General features: G+C 41.9%; 1 protein-coding gene across 1 annotated transcript in view; it reads left to right on the plus strand.

Annotated features, from left to right (window-relative positions):
- Nucleotides 1–16,368, plus strand: part of LOC128664067 (solute carrier family 45 member 3-like) — a 296,255-nt gene that overhangs the window by 255,925 nt on the left and 23,962 nt on the right. Inside the window, exon 4 of the mRNA XM_053718743.1 lies at nucleotides 13,936–14,201. Coding sequence (XP_053574718.1) covers nucleotides 13,936–14,201 — 266 coding nt within the window. The remainder of the gene's footprint in view (nucleotides 1–13,935; nucleotides 14,202–16,368) is intronic.

Here is a 16,368-nt window from a genome sequence, read left to right on the forward strand (position 1 = left end):
GTAATGGATAATTCTGTCAAAAACATTTTAGCCAAAATGAACCCTTGTCAGCGTAAGCGTGGCTGCTCTGTTTTAGTTACTGAAGAGCATGACGACGCTGATATTAATATCTCTGAAGGGCCCCTAACCCAATCTGAGGGGGCCAGGGAGGTTTTGTCTGAGGGAGAAATTACTGATTTAGGGAACATTTCTCAGCAGGCTGAATCTGATGTGATTACATTTAAATTTAAATTGGAACATCTCCGCATTTTGCTTAAGGAGGTATTATCCACTCTGGATGATTGTGAAAATTTAGTCATCCCAGAGAAACTATGTAAAATGGACAAGTTCCTAGAGGTGCCGGGGCTCCCAGAAGCTTTTCCTATACCCAAGCGGGTGGCGGACATTGTTAATAAAGAATGGGAAAGGCCCGGTATTCCTTTCGTCCCTCCCCCCATATTTAAAAAATTGTTTCCTATGGTCGACCCCAGAAAGGACTTATGGCAGTCAGTCCCCAAGGTCGAGGGAGCGGTTTCTACTTTAAACAAACGCACCACTATTCCCATAGAGGATAGTTGTGCTTTCAAAGATCCTATGGATAAAAAATTAGAAGGTTTGCTTAAAAAGATGTTTGTTCAGCAGGGTTACCTTCTACAACCCATTTCATGCATTGTCCCTGTCACTACTGCCGCATATTTCTGGTTTGATGAACTGCTTAAGGTGCTCGATAGTGACTCTCCTCCTTATGAGGAGATTATGGACAGAATCAATGCTCTCAAATTGGCTAATTCTTTCACTCTAGACGCCTCTTTGCAATTGGCTAAGTTAGCGGCTAAGAACTCTGGGTTTGCTATTGTGGCGCGCAGAGCGCTTTGGTTGAAATCTTGGTCGGCTGATGCGTCTTCCAAGAACAAGCTACTAAACATTCCTTTCAAGGGGAAAACGTTGTTTGGTCCTGACTTGAAAGAGATTATCTCTGATATCACTGGGGGTAAGGGCCACGCCCTTCCTCAGGATCGGCCTTTCAAGGCAAAAAATAGACCTAATTTTCGTCCCTTTCGTAAAAACGGACCAGCCCAAGGTGCTACGTCCTCTAAGCAAGAGAGTAATACTGCTCAGGCCAAGCCAGCTTGGAGACCAATGCAAGGCTGGAACAAGGGAAAGCAGGCCAAGAAACCTGCCACTGCTACCAAGACAGCATGAAATATTGGCCCCCGATCCGGGACCGGATCTGGTGGGGGGCAGACTCTCTCTCTTCGCTCAGGCTTGGGCAAGAGATGTTCTGGATCCTTGGGCGCTAGAAATAGTCTCCCAGGGTTATCTTCTGGAATTCAAGGGACTTCCCCCAAGGGGGAGGTTCCACAGGTCGCAGTTGTCTTCAGACCACATAAAAAGACAGGCGTTCTTACATTGTGTAGAAGACCTGTTAAAAATGGGAGTGATTCATCCTGTTCCATTAAGAGAACAAGGGATGGGGTTCTACTCCAATCTGTTCATAGTTCCCAAAAAAGAGGGAACGTTCAGACCAATCCTAGATCTCAAGATCTTAAACAAATTTCTCAAGGTCCCATCGTTCAAGATGGAAACCATTCGAACTATCCTTCCTTCCATCCAGGAAGGTCAATTCATGACCACGGTGGATTTAAAGGATGCGTATCTACATATTCCTATCCACAAGGAACATCATCGGTTCCTAAGGTTTGCATTCCTGGACAAACATTACCAGTTCGTGGCGCTTCCTTTCGGATTAGCCACTACTCCAAGGATTTTCACAAAGGTACTAGGGTCCCTTCTAGCGGTGCTAAGACCAAGGGGCATTGCAGTAGTACCTTACCTGGACGACATTCTGATTCAAGCGTCGTCCCTTCCTCAAGCAAAGGCTCACACGGACATTGTCCTGGCCTTTCTCAGATCTCACGGCTGGAAAGTGAACGTGGAAAAGAGTTCTCTATCCCCGTCAACAAGGGTTCCCTTCTTGGGAACAATTATAGACTCCTTAGAAATGAGGATCTTTCTAACAGAGGCCAGAAAAACAAAGCTTCTGGACTCTTGTCGGATACTTCATTCCGTTCCTCTTCCTTCCATAGCTCAGTGCATGGAAGTGATCGGGTTGATGGTGGCGGCGATGGACATAGTTCCTTTTGCGCGCATTCATCTAAGACCATTACAACTGTGCATGCTCAGTCAGTGGAATGGGGACTATACAGACTTGTCTCCGAAGATACAAGTAAATCAGAGGACCAGAGACTCACTCCGTTGGTGGCTGTCCCTGGACAATCTGTCTCAAGGGATGATGTTCCACAGACCAGAGTGGGTCATTGTCACGACCGACGCCAGTCTGATAGGCTGGGGCGCGGTCTGGGGATCCCTGAAAGCTCAGGGTCTTTGGTCTCGGGAAGAATCTCTTCTACCGATAAATATTCTGGAACTGAGAGCGATATTCAATGCTCTCCAGGCCTGGCCCCAGCTTGCGAGGACCAGGTTCATACGGTTTCAATCAGACAACATGACGACTGTTGCGTACATCAACCATCAGGGGGGAACAAGGAGTTCCCTAGCGATGGAAGAAGTAACCAAAATTATTCTTTGGGCGGAGTCTCACTCCTGCCACCTGTCTGCTATCCACATCCCAGGAGTGGAAAATTGGGAAGCGGATTTTCTGAGTCGGCAGACATTGCATCCGGGGGAGTGGGAACTCCATCCGGAAATCTTTGCCCAAGTCACTCACCTGTGGGGCATTCCAGACATGGATCTGATGGCCTCTCGTCAGAACTTCAAAGTTCCTTGCTACGGGGCCAGATCCAGGGATCCCAAGGCGGCTCTAGTGGATGCACTAGTAGCACCTTGGACCTTCAAACTAGCTTATGTGTTCCCGCCATTTCCTCTCATCCCCAGGCTGATAGCCAGGATCAAGCAGGAGAGGGCGTCGGTGATCTTGATAGCTCCTGCGTGGCCACGCAGGACTTGGTATGCAGATCTGGTGAATATGTCATCGGCTCCACCTTGGAAGCTACCTTTGAGACGAGACCTTCTTGTTCAGGGTCCGTTCGAACATCCGAATCTGGTTTCACTCCAGCTGACTGCTTGGAGATTGAACGCTTGATTTTATCGAAGCGAGGATTCTCAGATTCTGTTATCGATACTCTTGTTCAGGCCAGAAAGCCTGTGACTAGAAAGATTTACCACAAAATTTGGAAAAAATATATCTGTTGGTGTGAATCTAAAGGATTCCCTTGGGACAAGGTTAAGATTCCTAGGATTCTATCCTTCCTTCAAGAAGGATTGGAAAAAGGATTATCTGCAAGTTCCCTGAAGGGACAGATTTCTGCCTTGTCGGTATTACTTCACAAAAAGCTGGCAGCTGTGCCAGATGTTCAAGCCTTTGTTCAGGCTCTGGTTAGAATCAAGCCTGTTTACAAACCTTTGACTCCTCCTTGGAGTCTCAATTTAGTTCTTTCAGTTCTTCAGGGGGTTCCGTTTGAACCCTTACATTCCGTTGATATTAAGTTATTATCTTGGAAAGTTTTGTTTTTAGTTGCGATTTCTTCTGCTAGAAGAGTCTCAGAATTATCTGCTCTGCAGTGTTCTCCTCCTTATCTGGTGTTCCATACAGATAAGGTGGTTTTACGTACTAAACCTGGTTTTCTTCCAAAAGTTGTTTCTAACAAAAACATTAACCAGGAGATTATCGTACCTTCTCTGTGTCCAAAACCAGTTTCAAAGAAGGAACGTTTGTTGCACAATTTGGATGTGGTTCGCGCTCTAAAATTCTATTTAGATGCTACAAAGGATTTTAGACAAACATCTTCCTTGTTTGTTGTTTATTCAGGTAAAAGGAGAGGTCAAAAAGCAACTTCTACCTCTCTCTCTTTTTGGATTAAAAGCATCATCAGATTGGCTTACGAGACTGCCGGACGGCAGCCTCCCGAAAGAATCACAGCTCATTCCACTAGGGCTGTGGCTTCCACATGGGCCTTCAAGAACGAGGCTTCTGTTGATCAGATATGTAGGGCAGCGACTTGGTCTTCACTGCACACTTTTACCAAATTTTACAAGTTTGATACTTTTGCTTCTTCTGAGGCTATTTTTGGGAGAAAGGTTTTGCAAGCCGTGGTGCCTTCCATTTAGGTGACCTGATTTGCTCCCTCCCTTCATCCGTGTCCTAAAGCTTTGGTATTGGTTCCCACAAGTAAGGATGACGCCGTGGACCGGACACACCTATGTTGGAGAAAACAGAATTTATGTTTACCTGATAAATTTCTTTCTCCAACGGTGTGTCCGGTCCACGGCCCGCCCTGGTTTTTTTAATCAGGTCTGATATTTTATTTTCTTTAACTACAGTCACCACGGTACCATATGGTTTCTCCTATGCAAATATTCCTCCTTAACGTCGGTCGAATGACTGGGGTAGGCGGAGCCTAGGAGGGATCATGTGACCAGCTTTGCTGGGCTCTTTGCCATTTCCTGTTGGGGAAGAGAATATCCCACAAGTAAGGATGACGCCGTGGACCGGACACACCGTTGGAGAAAGAAATTTATCAGGTAAACATAAATTCTGTTTTGTCTACCCTTTGAATAAGTAGACCAGGAAATAAATTGGGTTTTCAACCATATTTTCATTTTTTTTTTTTGTTATATTAAATGTATTTGTAATAAAGTGAACATTGAATTAGAGTACAGGTATACCCCGCTCATACAGCGGGTTAGGGACCGGAGCCCCGATGTAAAGTGAAAACCGCCTTAAAGTGAATGTAAGTTTTGATGCAAAAGTGCCCGGTTTTTATAAATTTGATTAAAAACAGGGGCACTTTAGTTCATCAAAATTTACATTTCACTCGTTGTCAAGAAATATTTACCTTTTAAACTTGACAGCCGCTCCAGTTTCCACCGGTCGTCGCAAGCCATTTCTGATGTCAGAAATGATGGATGGGTCATCCTCCAATCAAGGCCTCCCCCCCGGGGGAATCAGTGTCTGATTCAATGCCGTGATTGGAGGAAGCTGGATTCCTCATTTTAGACCCAGGAAGAGGCTTTGCGATGGGCGCACGAAGTTGGAGCTGCTGTCAGGATTAAAAAGTAAGTATTTTTTCACAACACGAGTGAAATGTAAATTTTGATGAATTAAAGTGCCCCTGTTTTTAATCAAATTTTTAAAAACCGGCACTTTAACATCAAAATTTACATTCACTTTAAAGTGAAAAAAGGCAGTTTGCCAGTGTGTTTGAAAGCATGTTTGTACTAAGATATAGTAGGGGTGCTACAGTGCTACGTTTAGTTTAAAACTAACACAGCACAGTATTCAATTAGTATTCAATAAATACTGTACCTGTAAAATAGTAACAATTACTATAGTAAAATTTGCCAGACTATAGCACTGAGACACATATTGCGCTGTAATGCTGTAAACAGAGTGAACTAAGCAGAACAAAATGGTGCCAGTCACTTTTCTCGCAATCTCACAATGCTAACAGCCCTGTTTAAAAATCCTTGGAGGTTGAACTTCAGCTCCACAAAGCACTGTATTAGCGAAGCGCTATAAAGTAAGGTATACCTGTAATAAAATTTAATTCATGTAAGTGGCAAGAGTCCATGAGCTAGTGACGTATGGGATATACATTCCTACCAGGAGGGGGCAAAAGTTTCCCAAACCTCAGAATGCTTATAAATACACCTCCCACCACACTCATACCTCAGATTTACAAATGTTGCCTCCTATGGAGGTGGTGAAGTAAGTTGTGCTTGATTTCTTCTGTGATATGCGCTTCTAAACATTCTGAAGCCCAATTCCTCTTAGAGTACAGAGTTTCTCAGAGGGATGTGGAGTATTACCTGTTGGTTTAGTGGTTTCACCCATGGGAAATCCTTTCAAAGGCTCTCTGTAATCGGTCGCAGGGATTCATCCCCGGCCTCCCTTTTCAGATTGACGTTATACTCCTATACCATTACCTCTGCTGATATTTTTCAGTACTGGTTTGGCTGTCTGCTATATGTGGATGGGTGTCTTCCGGTAAGTATGTATAATTTTTTAAGACACTCTCATCTATGTTTGGCGCTTTATGTTATAAAGGTTGAAATATATGTTTTTGTTTATGTTTGCCATGAGTCAGGTCTATGTTTATTTCCCTTTTGCAGTCTAACAGTTTCAGTATGGATTTTATGTTTTGGGGAGTTTATTTAAGTAAATATTTTTCTTAGCTCTTTTTTTCAAATATGACTTTGCTTTTCAAAATTTTTGTGGGCAAACTAGAGAGGTGAGTAAAATGGCTGCCAGCAGCACATGGCAAACAAGTCAGGAAAAAACCCTGACAGTACCCTCCCCTCAACGACCCCTCCCCCGCGGGAGGACAAAAGGCTTATTGGGGAAACGGGCATGGAAGGCACGGAGGAGGGCGGGAGCATGAACATCAGAGGAGGGAACCCATGAACGCTCCTCTGGACCGTAGACCCTCCAATGAACCAAATACTGTACGTGGCCCCTGGACATACAAGAGTCAATAATGCTGCTGACCTCATACTCCTCATGGTTGTCAACAATGATAGGATGGGGACGAGGCAACACAGTGGTAAACCGATTTACAAACCAATGGTTTCAAGAGGGAGACTTGAAAAACATTGGAGATGTAAATTGCAGGAGGAAGGTCAAGAGCGTAGGCCACAGGATTGACCCGTCGGAGTATTCGAGAAGGACCAACATAACGGGGAGCCAGTTTATTGGAAGGCACACGAAGGTTCAAGTTGCGGGAGGACAGCCAAACTCTCTCACCAACCTGGTAGGAAGGTGCAGGCAGACGCCTACGATCAGCCTGGAACGTTTGGTGCTTCATAGAACGATGAAGGCAATCCTGAATCTGCACCCACGTGGAACGGAGTTGCTGGAGATGCTCCTCCAAAGCCGGAATACCCTGAGACATGAATGAATCGGGCAACAAGGATGGTTGAAACCCATAATTCGCCATGAACGGGGATAACTTGGAGGAAGCATTAATAGCACTATAACGAGCAAACTCTGCCCAAGGTAACAGTTCAGACCAATTATTGTGGTGATCTGAGACATAGCAACGGAGGAACTGTTCCAGAGCTTGATTAGACCGTTCCGCAGCCCCATTGGATTGAGGGTGATATGCCGAGGAGAAGGAGAGCTGGATCTCCATTTGAGCACAAAAGGAACACCAAAATCTGGAGACAAACTGGCTACTCCGGTCCGACACTATCTCCTTGGGTAACCCATGTAAACGGAAGACCTCACAGGCAAAAATTGAAGCAAGCTCCTGAGTGGTAGGCAACTTCTTCAAGGGAATGCAATGTGACATTTTAGAAAAATGGTCAACCACCATAAGGATAACAGTATTGCCATTGGAAACAGGGAGCTCGACAATGAAGTCCATGGAAAGATGTGTCCAAGGACGCTCACCATTAGCAATAGGTTGAAGAAGACCCACAGGAAGACGTCGAGGAGCCTTATTCTGTGCACAAACTGAGCAGGAGGCAACATACACAGCAACATCAGAACGAAGACCTGGCCACCAGAATTGTCGAGTGACAGACCAAATCATTTGGTTCTTGCCTGGGTGATCTGCGGCTTTAGGATAGTGGTAAGTGTGCAAAAGTTTAGTTTGAAGATTCTCAGGAACAAAACACTTACCACTAGGTTTCTCAGGAGGTGCATTGGTTTGTGCAGCCAGGATCTCCTCCCCCAAGGGAGAAGTCAAATTAGTACTTAGGGTAACCAAAATATGGTCAGGAGGTATAACTGGAGTAGGTACAGACTCCTCCTTGGACAGAGGTGAAAACTGTCGAGAGAGGGCATCAGCCCTAACATTCTTACTACCAGGCAGGTAGGAGACCACATAATTAAACCGAGACAAAAATAGCGCCCATCTGGCCTGTCGGGGCGACAAACGTTTTGCTTAAGATAGATAAGTTAAATTCTTGTGATCAGTAAGAATGATCACTGGCACGCCAGTACCCTCAAGAAGATGCCTCCATTCCTTGAGTCCCAAAATTATGGCCAGTAATTCCCTGTCGCCAATTTCATAATTGCACTCCGCTGGAGACAATTTCTTACAGAAGAAACCACACGGATGCAAGGAACCGTCAGGTGTAGGACGTTGAGACAAGAGAGCACCTACTCCAGTCTCCGACGCATCGACCTCAAGAACGAAAGGCAGGACAGGGTTAGGATGAGCCAGAACTGGAGCAGCAGCAAAGGCAGTCTTAAGACTATCAAAGGCCTTAAAGGCAGTAGGTGACCAATGGAGTGGATCATTCTCTTTACGGGTCATGTCTGTGATAGGTTTGACCAAGCAAGAAAAGTTTTTAATAAACTTTCTATAGTAATTGTCGAACCCCAAAAAACGTTGAATAGACCGAAGACCAACTAGGCGAGGCCACTGCGGAACTGCAGATAACTTGTCAGGATCCACGGAGAACCCTGCAATGGAGATAACATAACCTAGGAAGGTTACTTGAGTCTGATGGAACTCACATTTCTCAAGTTTACAAAACAGGCCGTTCTCACGTAGTCTCTGAAGAATCCGTGTAACATCAGAACGATGAACCTCAAGTGTGGGTGAGTGTATGAGGATGTCGTCTAAGTACACCACAACACACTGTTGCAACATATCTCGTAGGACATCATTAATAAATTCCTGGAAAACAACAGGAGCATTACATAGACCAAAGGGCATTGCAAGATACTCATAATGCCCGCTCCTGGTGTTAAATGCTGTTTTCCATTCATGGACCTTCTTGATCCTAACGAGATTGTACGCTTTTTCTTCACAAAGAAGAAGCCAGCCCCTGCAGGAGAGCAGGATTTGTGGATGATCCCCCGCGACAGAGCATCGGAAACATACTCCTCCATAGCACAATTCTCTGCGACAGACAGAGGGTAAACCCGGCCCAGAGGAGGAATGGCTCAGGGTTGCAAGTCTATGGCACAATCGTAAGACCGGTGACGAGGCAGCGTACCAGCACGCACCTTGTCAAAAACGTCTAGGAACTCTCAGTACTCCTCTGGCAATTGAGATACTGAAGAAGTGCACAAGACTTTAACTGGTTTCTGAAGACAAGTGGAAATACACTGCGGAGACCACGACAAAATTTCTGACCTGCGCCAGTCAAGACTGGGATTGTGCTTTTGGAGCCAGGGATAACCCAGAACAACCGGAAAATGTGGAGAGTTTATCACCTGGAATTGGGTTTCAAAATGGAGAGCCCCAACAGCAGTTTCGTAACGAGTGCGGGCTGAAGGGGCCTGCCATCAATAGTCTCAATAGCAAGCGGAATGGACCGAGGCAAAACAGGAATGGAGTGCTTTGATACAAAAGCACTGTCAATGAAATAGCCCGCAGCACCGGAGTCAACAAGAGCCTGGGTGACTATGGAGGAGTCCACCCAGGAAAGGACAATCATGACCAAAGGTTTCTCCTTTAGCGGTTCCGGGGACAAGGATAAACCACCTAATGTCTGCCCCCGACAGGACCTTAGGTGTGAGCGTTTCCTGGTCGTGTAGGACAAGACTTCAAAAGGTGGCCCTGTAACCCACAATAGAGGCCGAGCCCCTCCCTCCTCCTAAAGGCCCTCTCCGCCGCGGAGAGATGTGTGAATTCCAACTGCCTCGACTCAGCAGTACCTGGTGACTCGGGACCAGGAGGCATGGGAGGAGAGGGAGGCATGGGTGGGAATGAACACGTAGGAGACTACGGTACAGGAGGCTTCCGCAAGCGCTCCTTGAAAGAAGGCCTCTTACTTAGTCTGATGTCAATTAGGATCAAAAAAGACACCAATGCCTCGAGATCTTCTGGTAAATCTCTGGCAGCAACTTTGTCTTTAATCGCATCAGAGAGCCCATGAAAGAAGGCGGCAACAAGGGCTTCATTGTTCCAGCCTACCTCTGCTGCAAGCGTACGGAACTCAATGGCATACTGAGCAACAGATCTTGTACCTTGCTGAATGGACATGACTCGTTTAGCAGCAGAGGAGGAGCAAGCTGGAACATCAAATACCCTTCGAAAGGAGGCCACAAATTCAGGGTAATTTGAAATCACAGGTTTATTAGTCTCCCACAAGGGATTAGCCCAGGCAAGAGCTGTGTCAGAGAGTAACGTGATGAGAAATCCCACCTTAGCTCTGTCAGAGGGAAACGCCTGAGGTAACATCTCAAAGTAAATGCCCACCTGGTTCAAAAACCCTCTGCACTGATTAGGATCGCCTCCATATCGCTGAGGTAGAGGTGCAGAACCGGACAAGCTCCTGGTAGGACTGGTAGGACTAGGTGCATCAGTGGAAACAGGAGCAGCCATAACTTGCGGGACACTTTGGTCCAAATGTGCAGTGCGAGTCAGCAGGGTTTGCAGGGCTAGTGCAAATTGATCCAAGCGGTGATCCTGTTCATCCATCCTGGAAATTATGGCAGGTAAAGGTGGATTATTAGCACCATCAGGATTCATGGCCCTTGCGTAATGTCTGAGACTGCATCCTGTCTCACATGGATGATGTAAACCAGTCTGGCCATAAAAGGAAGTACAGGAAGTGAGCAGCATCTCCCAGAATGCACCAAAGTCAGCAAGAGAGGTGAGTAAAATGGCTGCCAGCAGCACATGGCAAACAAGTCAAGAAAAAACCCTGACACCAACTCTTGTCAAGACTGCGATTCATAGCTCAGGTGTAGACAATTGGGAAGCGGATTATTTCATCCGTCATTTTATTTATCCGGGGGAGTGGTTTCTCCATCCAGATGTGTTTTTTTCAACTTGTACAGATAACGGGGTCTTCTAGAATTAGATCTGTTGGCCTCTCGCCTGAACAGGAATCTTCAGATACCTTTCTAGGTTTGGTAATTTTCAGGCGGAAATTATGAATGCTTTAGCAGTTCTCTGTTTTATCAACCTTCTTTCTTTCTTCCGTCTCTGGTTCTTCTTCCAAAGGATGATCTGAATTTAGGTTTTTGTATGTAAATCCTTTGAAATGACAAAATCTATCCTTTTTTTGGCTAATTTCATAAACAGATTGTTCAGCTTCCTGATTTTCACTGTTAGGTTCAGGTTTTGTTTCGTATCAAGCCTGTTATTGAATCAATTTCTCCTCCTTGGAGTCTCGATTTTATTTTTACGTTTTTGCAGGTTTTTCCTTTGGAGTCTCTGCATTCTACTTTCCTGGAAAGTGTTATTTCTTTGAGTTTCTGAATTGTCTGTTCTCTCTTGTGAGTCTCCTTATCTGATTTCCATCAAGATAAGCTGTTTTGCGAGAGATGTCTTAAAATTGTTTGCTTTAGGTTGTCAACTTTTAACAACATTAATGGAGAGATTATTGTTTCTTCTGTGTGTCCTATCCCTAGGAATTCTCCTAAGGGGTCTTTACATTCTTTGAATGTGGTAAGAATTTTGGAATATTATGTTGAAACTACTTAGATTTCAGTAAGACTTCTAGTCTATTTGTTAATTTTTCTGGTTGCAGAAAAAGTCTGAAGCTTCTGCCATTTCTTTGGCATCTTGGTCGGAGCGTTTGATTTTAAAAGATTATTTGGAGGAGGAGCAGAATTCGCCTCAGAGTATTACAGCTCATTCTACTAGATTAGTCGCTATATTTTGGGTTTTCAAGAATGAAGCTTCAGTTGATCAAATTTTGCATAGCAGCAGCTTGATCTTCTTTGTATATTTTTACTAAAATTTTACCTTTTTGATGTGTTTGCTTCTTCTGAAGCAGTCTTTGGTAGAAAGGTTCTTCAGGCAGCTGTCTGTTTCATTATAGTGCCTATGATTTGAGGTTTTTTGATAGTTTTTACGAAAAACTTAATATTTAGATTTAATTTCTCAGTGGAAATAGCTGTTTTTATTTTATCCCTCCCTCTCGAGTGACTCTGTGGACTTCCACATCTTGGGTATTATATCCCATACGTCACTAGCTTATTGATTCTTGCAACTTACATGAAAGAAAACATAATTTATGTAAGAACTTATCTGATAAATTCATTAATTTCATTGTGGCAAGAGTCCATGAGACCCACCCTATTTTTTGGTGGTTATGATTTTTTTGTATAGAAGCACATTATTTTTTCCAGTTCTTCTTTTTGTATGCTTTTTTTTCTTTTCTCATTTTTACACCTCACTACTTAACTATACGTTAAACTAAGGTATGAGTGTTGTGTGAGGTGTATTTATAGGCATTTTGAGGTTTGGGAATCTTTGCCCCTCCTGGTAGGAATGTATATCCCATACGTCACTAGCTCATGGATTCTTGCCACTTTGAAAGAAATGAATTTATCTGGTAAGTTCTTACATAAATTATGTTTTTCCCTTTACAGTATAATTCCTTTTTTTTCGCCAGTATTTTAAAAAACACAATTATTATTATTTATTAATTAGTTGTAAAGCACCATCAAATTTCATAGCACTAGAATATCTTGTCAAGATCTTTTTTATTTGTTGGGACCCTGATAAAAATTGCCATATAAATGTTAAATTCATGTTTAGTCTGAGAATAGGTAGAAAGAACATCTCAAACTCAACTATGCAATGGACTGACATTGGTTTTGAATATTGATCCAATGAGCTATCATGGAGTTTTTGTTGATACCCAATAAGCTTAGCTCACCATGTCAGTTCCTTAACATAATACAAAGTGGTTTTATCTATCTGTGTGTAAAAGGACTAATTGCGCCTGTAAGGATCCAAATAACACCTGAGCATGTTAAAATATCATTAAAATAACCATAAAGATAGGATTTTGGATCAATAAGTGTAAATCATGGATTCCATTGGAATACATTGATAACCATCTAAACTTCTCTTTACACCTTACACGCACATCTGTAATCAATATAACCATATATCCCATTGACTACAGAAATATCTGAGAAGAATTTTTAATGAGTGAAAATTTATCAGGAAGACTATAGTTTGTCCCCATTGTATATTTTATGTTAAGAAAAGTAGAAAAATCCACAGCACCTCAATGAATTTTCAATGCTTTATTGAAACATCTTTATCCCATACAGGTACAAAGCAGGTGTAGGCAGCAACGTTTCGGGATATTATCCCTTAATCATGCTTGTACCTGTATGGGATAAAGATGTTTCAATAAAGCATTGAAAATTCATTGAGGTGCTGTGGATTTTTCTACTTTTCTACATATTATAGAGGTTGAAGTCCCTCTTACCACCTGCACCTGTGATACTGTGGAGCTGTACACTGTTTGTGTGTATTCTATATTTTATATCAAACTATATGTTAAAGAGCTTAATTTGGATGTTTTGATATTTTGTTTTAACTTGTATGTAACTTTTAATTTGTTTATTTTTTTAAGGGACACAAAACCCAACATTTTTCTTTCACGTGAATCATGAAAGATTTTTTGGGGGGTTTATGTCCCTTTAATAAAGATAGAAAATACAATGTTAAACAACTTTCACATTTCCTTCTATTATTACATTTTCTTTTTTTTTTGTTATTATCCTATGTTGAAAAGCAGGAAGGTAAGTTCAGGCGTGTGCATGTGTCTGCAGCACTATTTCCTGTCATGTAGTGCTTCAGGCATGTGCACGCTACCTATCTAGATAACTCTTCAACAAAGAATAACTTAAGAACAAAAAAATTTGAAAATAGAAGTTAAATTGGAACATTTTCTTTAATTATATTATCTGAATAGTAAAAGAAAAAAAAATGTGTTTCATGTCCCTTTAAGGAAACCTTCACAATTAAACCTACAAATGAGAGCAAAACCTCTGTTTCAACTGAAAATAGATCCACTAAAAAAAAATAAAAAATTTTCATTTGTTCTGTCAATTTCTTTTATACCCTATATAAGTTCCTTATTTGGTTGTGTTTGGTCTTTTTTGTTGGACAATGAACAGAAAAAGTGAACAGTAATACATAACTACCAAAAAGATAGTGTTTCCTATCATTCAGAAGAATGACATATCCCTTGGCTAATTTTTATCAATTCTTTATGTTACAGGGATACGCATGGGAAGTCTTGGGCTCTTTCTACAAGGTGCAACTTCAACTTTCTTTTCCGTGATCATGAATAAACTTACCAAACACTTTGGGTCAAGAAACATCTACATTGCCAGCATGGTAACCTTTACATCGTCCGCATTTGTGATATGCTTGTCCCAGAATATTGTAATAGTGACCATTATGTCATCACTGACTGGATTTGCATATGCTACACTACAGACCCTTCCATACACACTGATTTGTATGTACCACACGGAAAAAGATGTGAGTATTTCATTCAATTATTTTTTTTCAACATTTATATTGAAACAAAATACATTATATATACGTATGTGTGTATGTATATGTGTGTGTATGTATGTGTGTATATATATATATATATATATATCAATGATGTGTGTATGTACACACAATGGGCTTGTTTATAAGTGTTAGCCTTTATTTCTTTCCTAAGATATGGAGAGTCCACGACGTCATTCAATTACTAGAGGGAATATCACTCGTGGCCAGTAGGAGGAGGCAAAGAGCACCACAGCAAAGCTGTTAAGTGTCACTCCCCTACCCATAATCCTCAGTCATTCTCTTTACCTCTGTCAATGGAGGAGGTGAAGTTTGGTGTCTAAAGAAATTAATTCCTTTTCCTTCCTAAGATAGGGAAAGTTCACGGCTTCATTCCTTACTGTTGGGAAAAACATCACCTGGCCACCAGGAGGAGGCAAAGACACCCAGCCAAAGGCTTAAATATCACTCCCACTTCATCATTACCCCAGTCATTCTTTGCTTTTCGTCACGTTAGGAGGTGGCAGAGAAGTGTCAGAAGATTCGGAGAGTCCTGAAAAAGGGTATCTGCCCTTCGAGATAGGACTGGAGTTTTTTGGTTTTATATATTTTTAATCCAACAGTGTAATTAATTTAAACAAATCATAATTACATTTCCATTGCACCTCACAGGGTGTCTTGAGCAATCAAAAAAATGAAGAGAGGCATAATCAAACAACATATTAAGACATTTTGTAAGAAGTTTGTCTTCCTTTATCTATGATTCAAATATAATTAAAAAACCATCAGATTCCTAATTACACTGTAGGGGTGTTTTAAATTAATTGGCCAATCGGCCCAACCCACAACAAAACAGAAAAGAACACAAAAAAAAAAAAAGGGGGGGGGGAGAAGAAAAAATAAGTAAAATTTATAAACGGGATGCTATATAATGACAATAAATTACCATACTCCCAGCAATACTAATTCTGAGTGTCTAAACGGATATATTAAATGATCAATTTCGTTAGTTGGGAAGGTTTTGGTAAATAATGACCATTTCAGAAAGAACTTACTTACATCTCGTCCGTCATTTATATTTGTATCAAACTGTTCCAGTATGCACTGTTTTTCCATACAATTCATGATCTCCGGAAGACTGGGGCTTGAGGTTTCTTTCCATTTTTTAAAAATTAGGTATCTGGCAGCTAATATAGCCATATTAGTAATTTTCTTCTTACTAAGTGAGTTTTGTTGTCCTGTCCCCAAAAATACTATATGCGCCAATGTAAGGACCAGAGGGGAGATTCCCAACACTTTATTCAGCCAATACTCCAATTTAAGCCATAAACACCTAATTTTTGGACAGTCCCATATCATATGCCGAAGGTTAGCCGATAATAGTGAACATTTTGGGCACTTATTAAAGTGAGAGTTCCCACATTTAAAGTCCTTATCGTGCATATAATATGTCTTGTATAGCAATTTGATGTGGGATTATCTCCATGTAGTGGAGAAAGTAGCTTGTGTAACTTCATTGATAGATGATTGCATTTGACTAGTTTCTACTGACCCTGGTGATAAAGCTAATGCCCATTTACAAAAGATTTTTCCCAGATTGATAGGGCCTTTAATGGAAATGAGGGATTGATCACAAATGCCCGTTCTTGGCTAATATAAGCCAATTTTCCAGGGCCCCTAATGACCAATTCCAACCAGACTCCTTGATTAACTTCCTGGCATAATGTCTTGCCTGTAGGTAAGCATAAAAATAATTTTGAGAAAGGTTAAATTCACTCCTAAGAGAAGAAAAAGTTTTAATAATTCTTCTCTCATTATCTAATAAGTGAACAACCTTATCCAAACCTAGATTATGCCACCTTTGAAATAATGCTGATTGCAGCCATGCCTGAAATTGAGGGTTCCCGTTCAACGGTAAGTATTTAGAGACTCTTCCATCAAGTTCCAGTAAATTACAAATCTTCCGCCACGCCTGAATCGGATTAGTAATAGACCTAAGTTTCTTTACTTCGTCTGGAATTTCCTTGTAATTAGGATGTATTAATGCTATAGAAAGACATGGGAAAGTTATGTTATTCTCCAACTCGTTATCCGTTAAATAGTCCCTAGCAAATATCCAGTCAGTCACTATTCGAGCAAGAAATACATAGTT

This window comes from Bombina bombina, chromosome 6 (genome assembly GCF_027579735.1).
Source record: "Bombina bombina isolate aBomBom1 chromosome 6, aBomBom1.pri, whole genome shotgun sequence".
In the NCBI taxonomy this organism is placed as follows: Eukaryota; Metazoa; Chordata; class Amphibia; order Anura; family Bombinatoridae; genus Bombina; species Bombina bombina.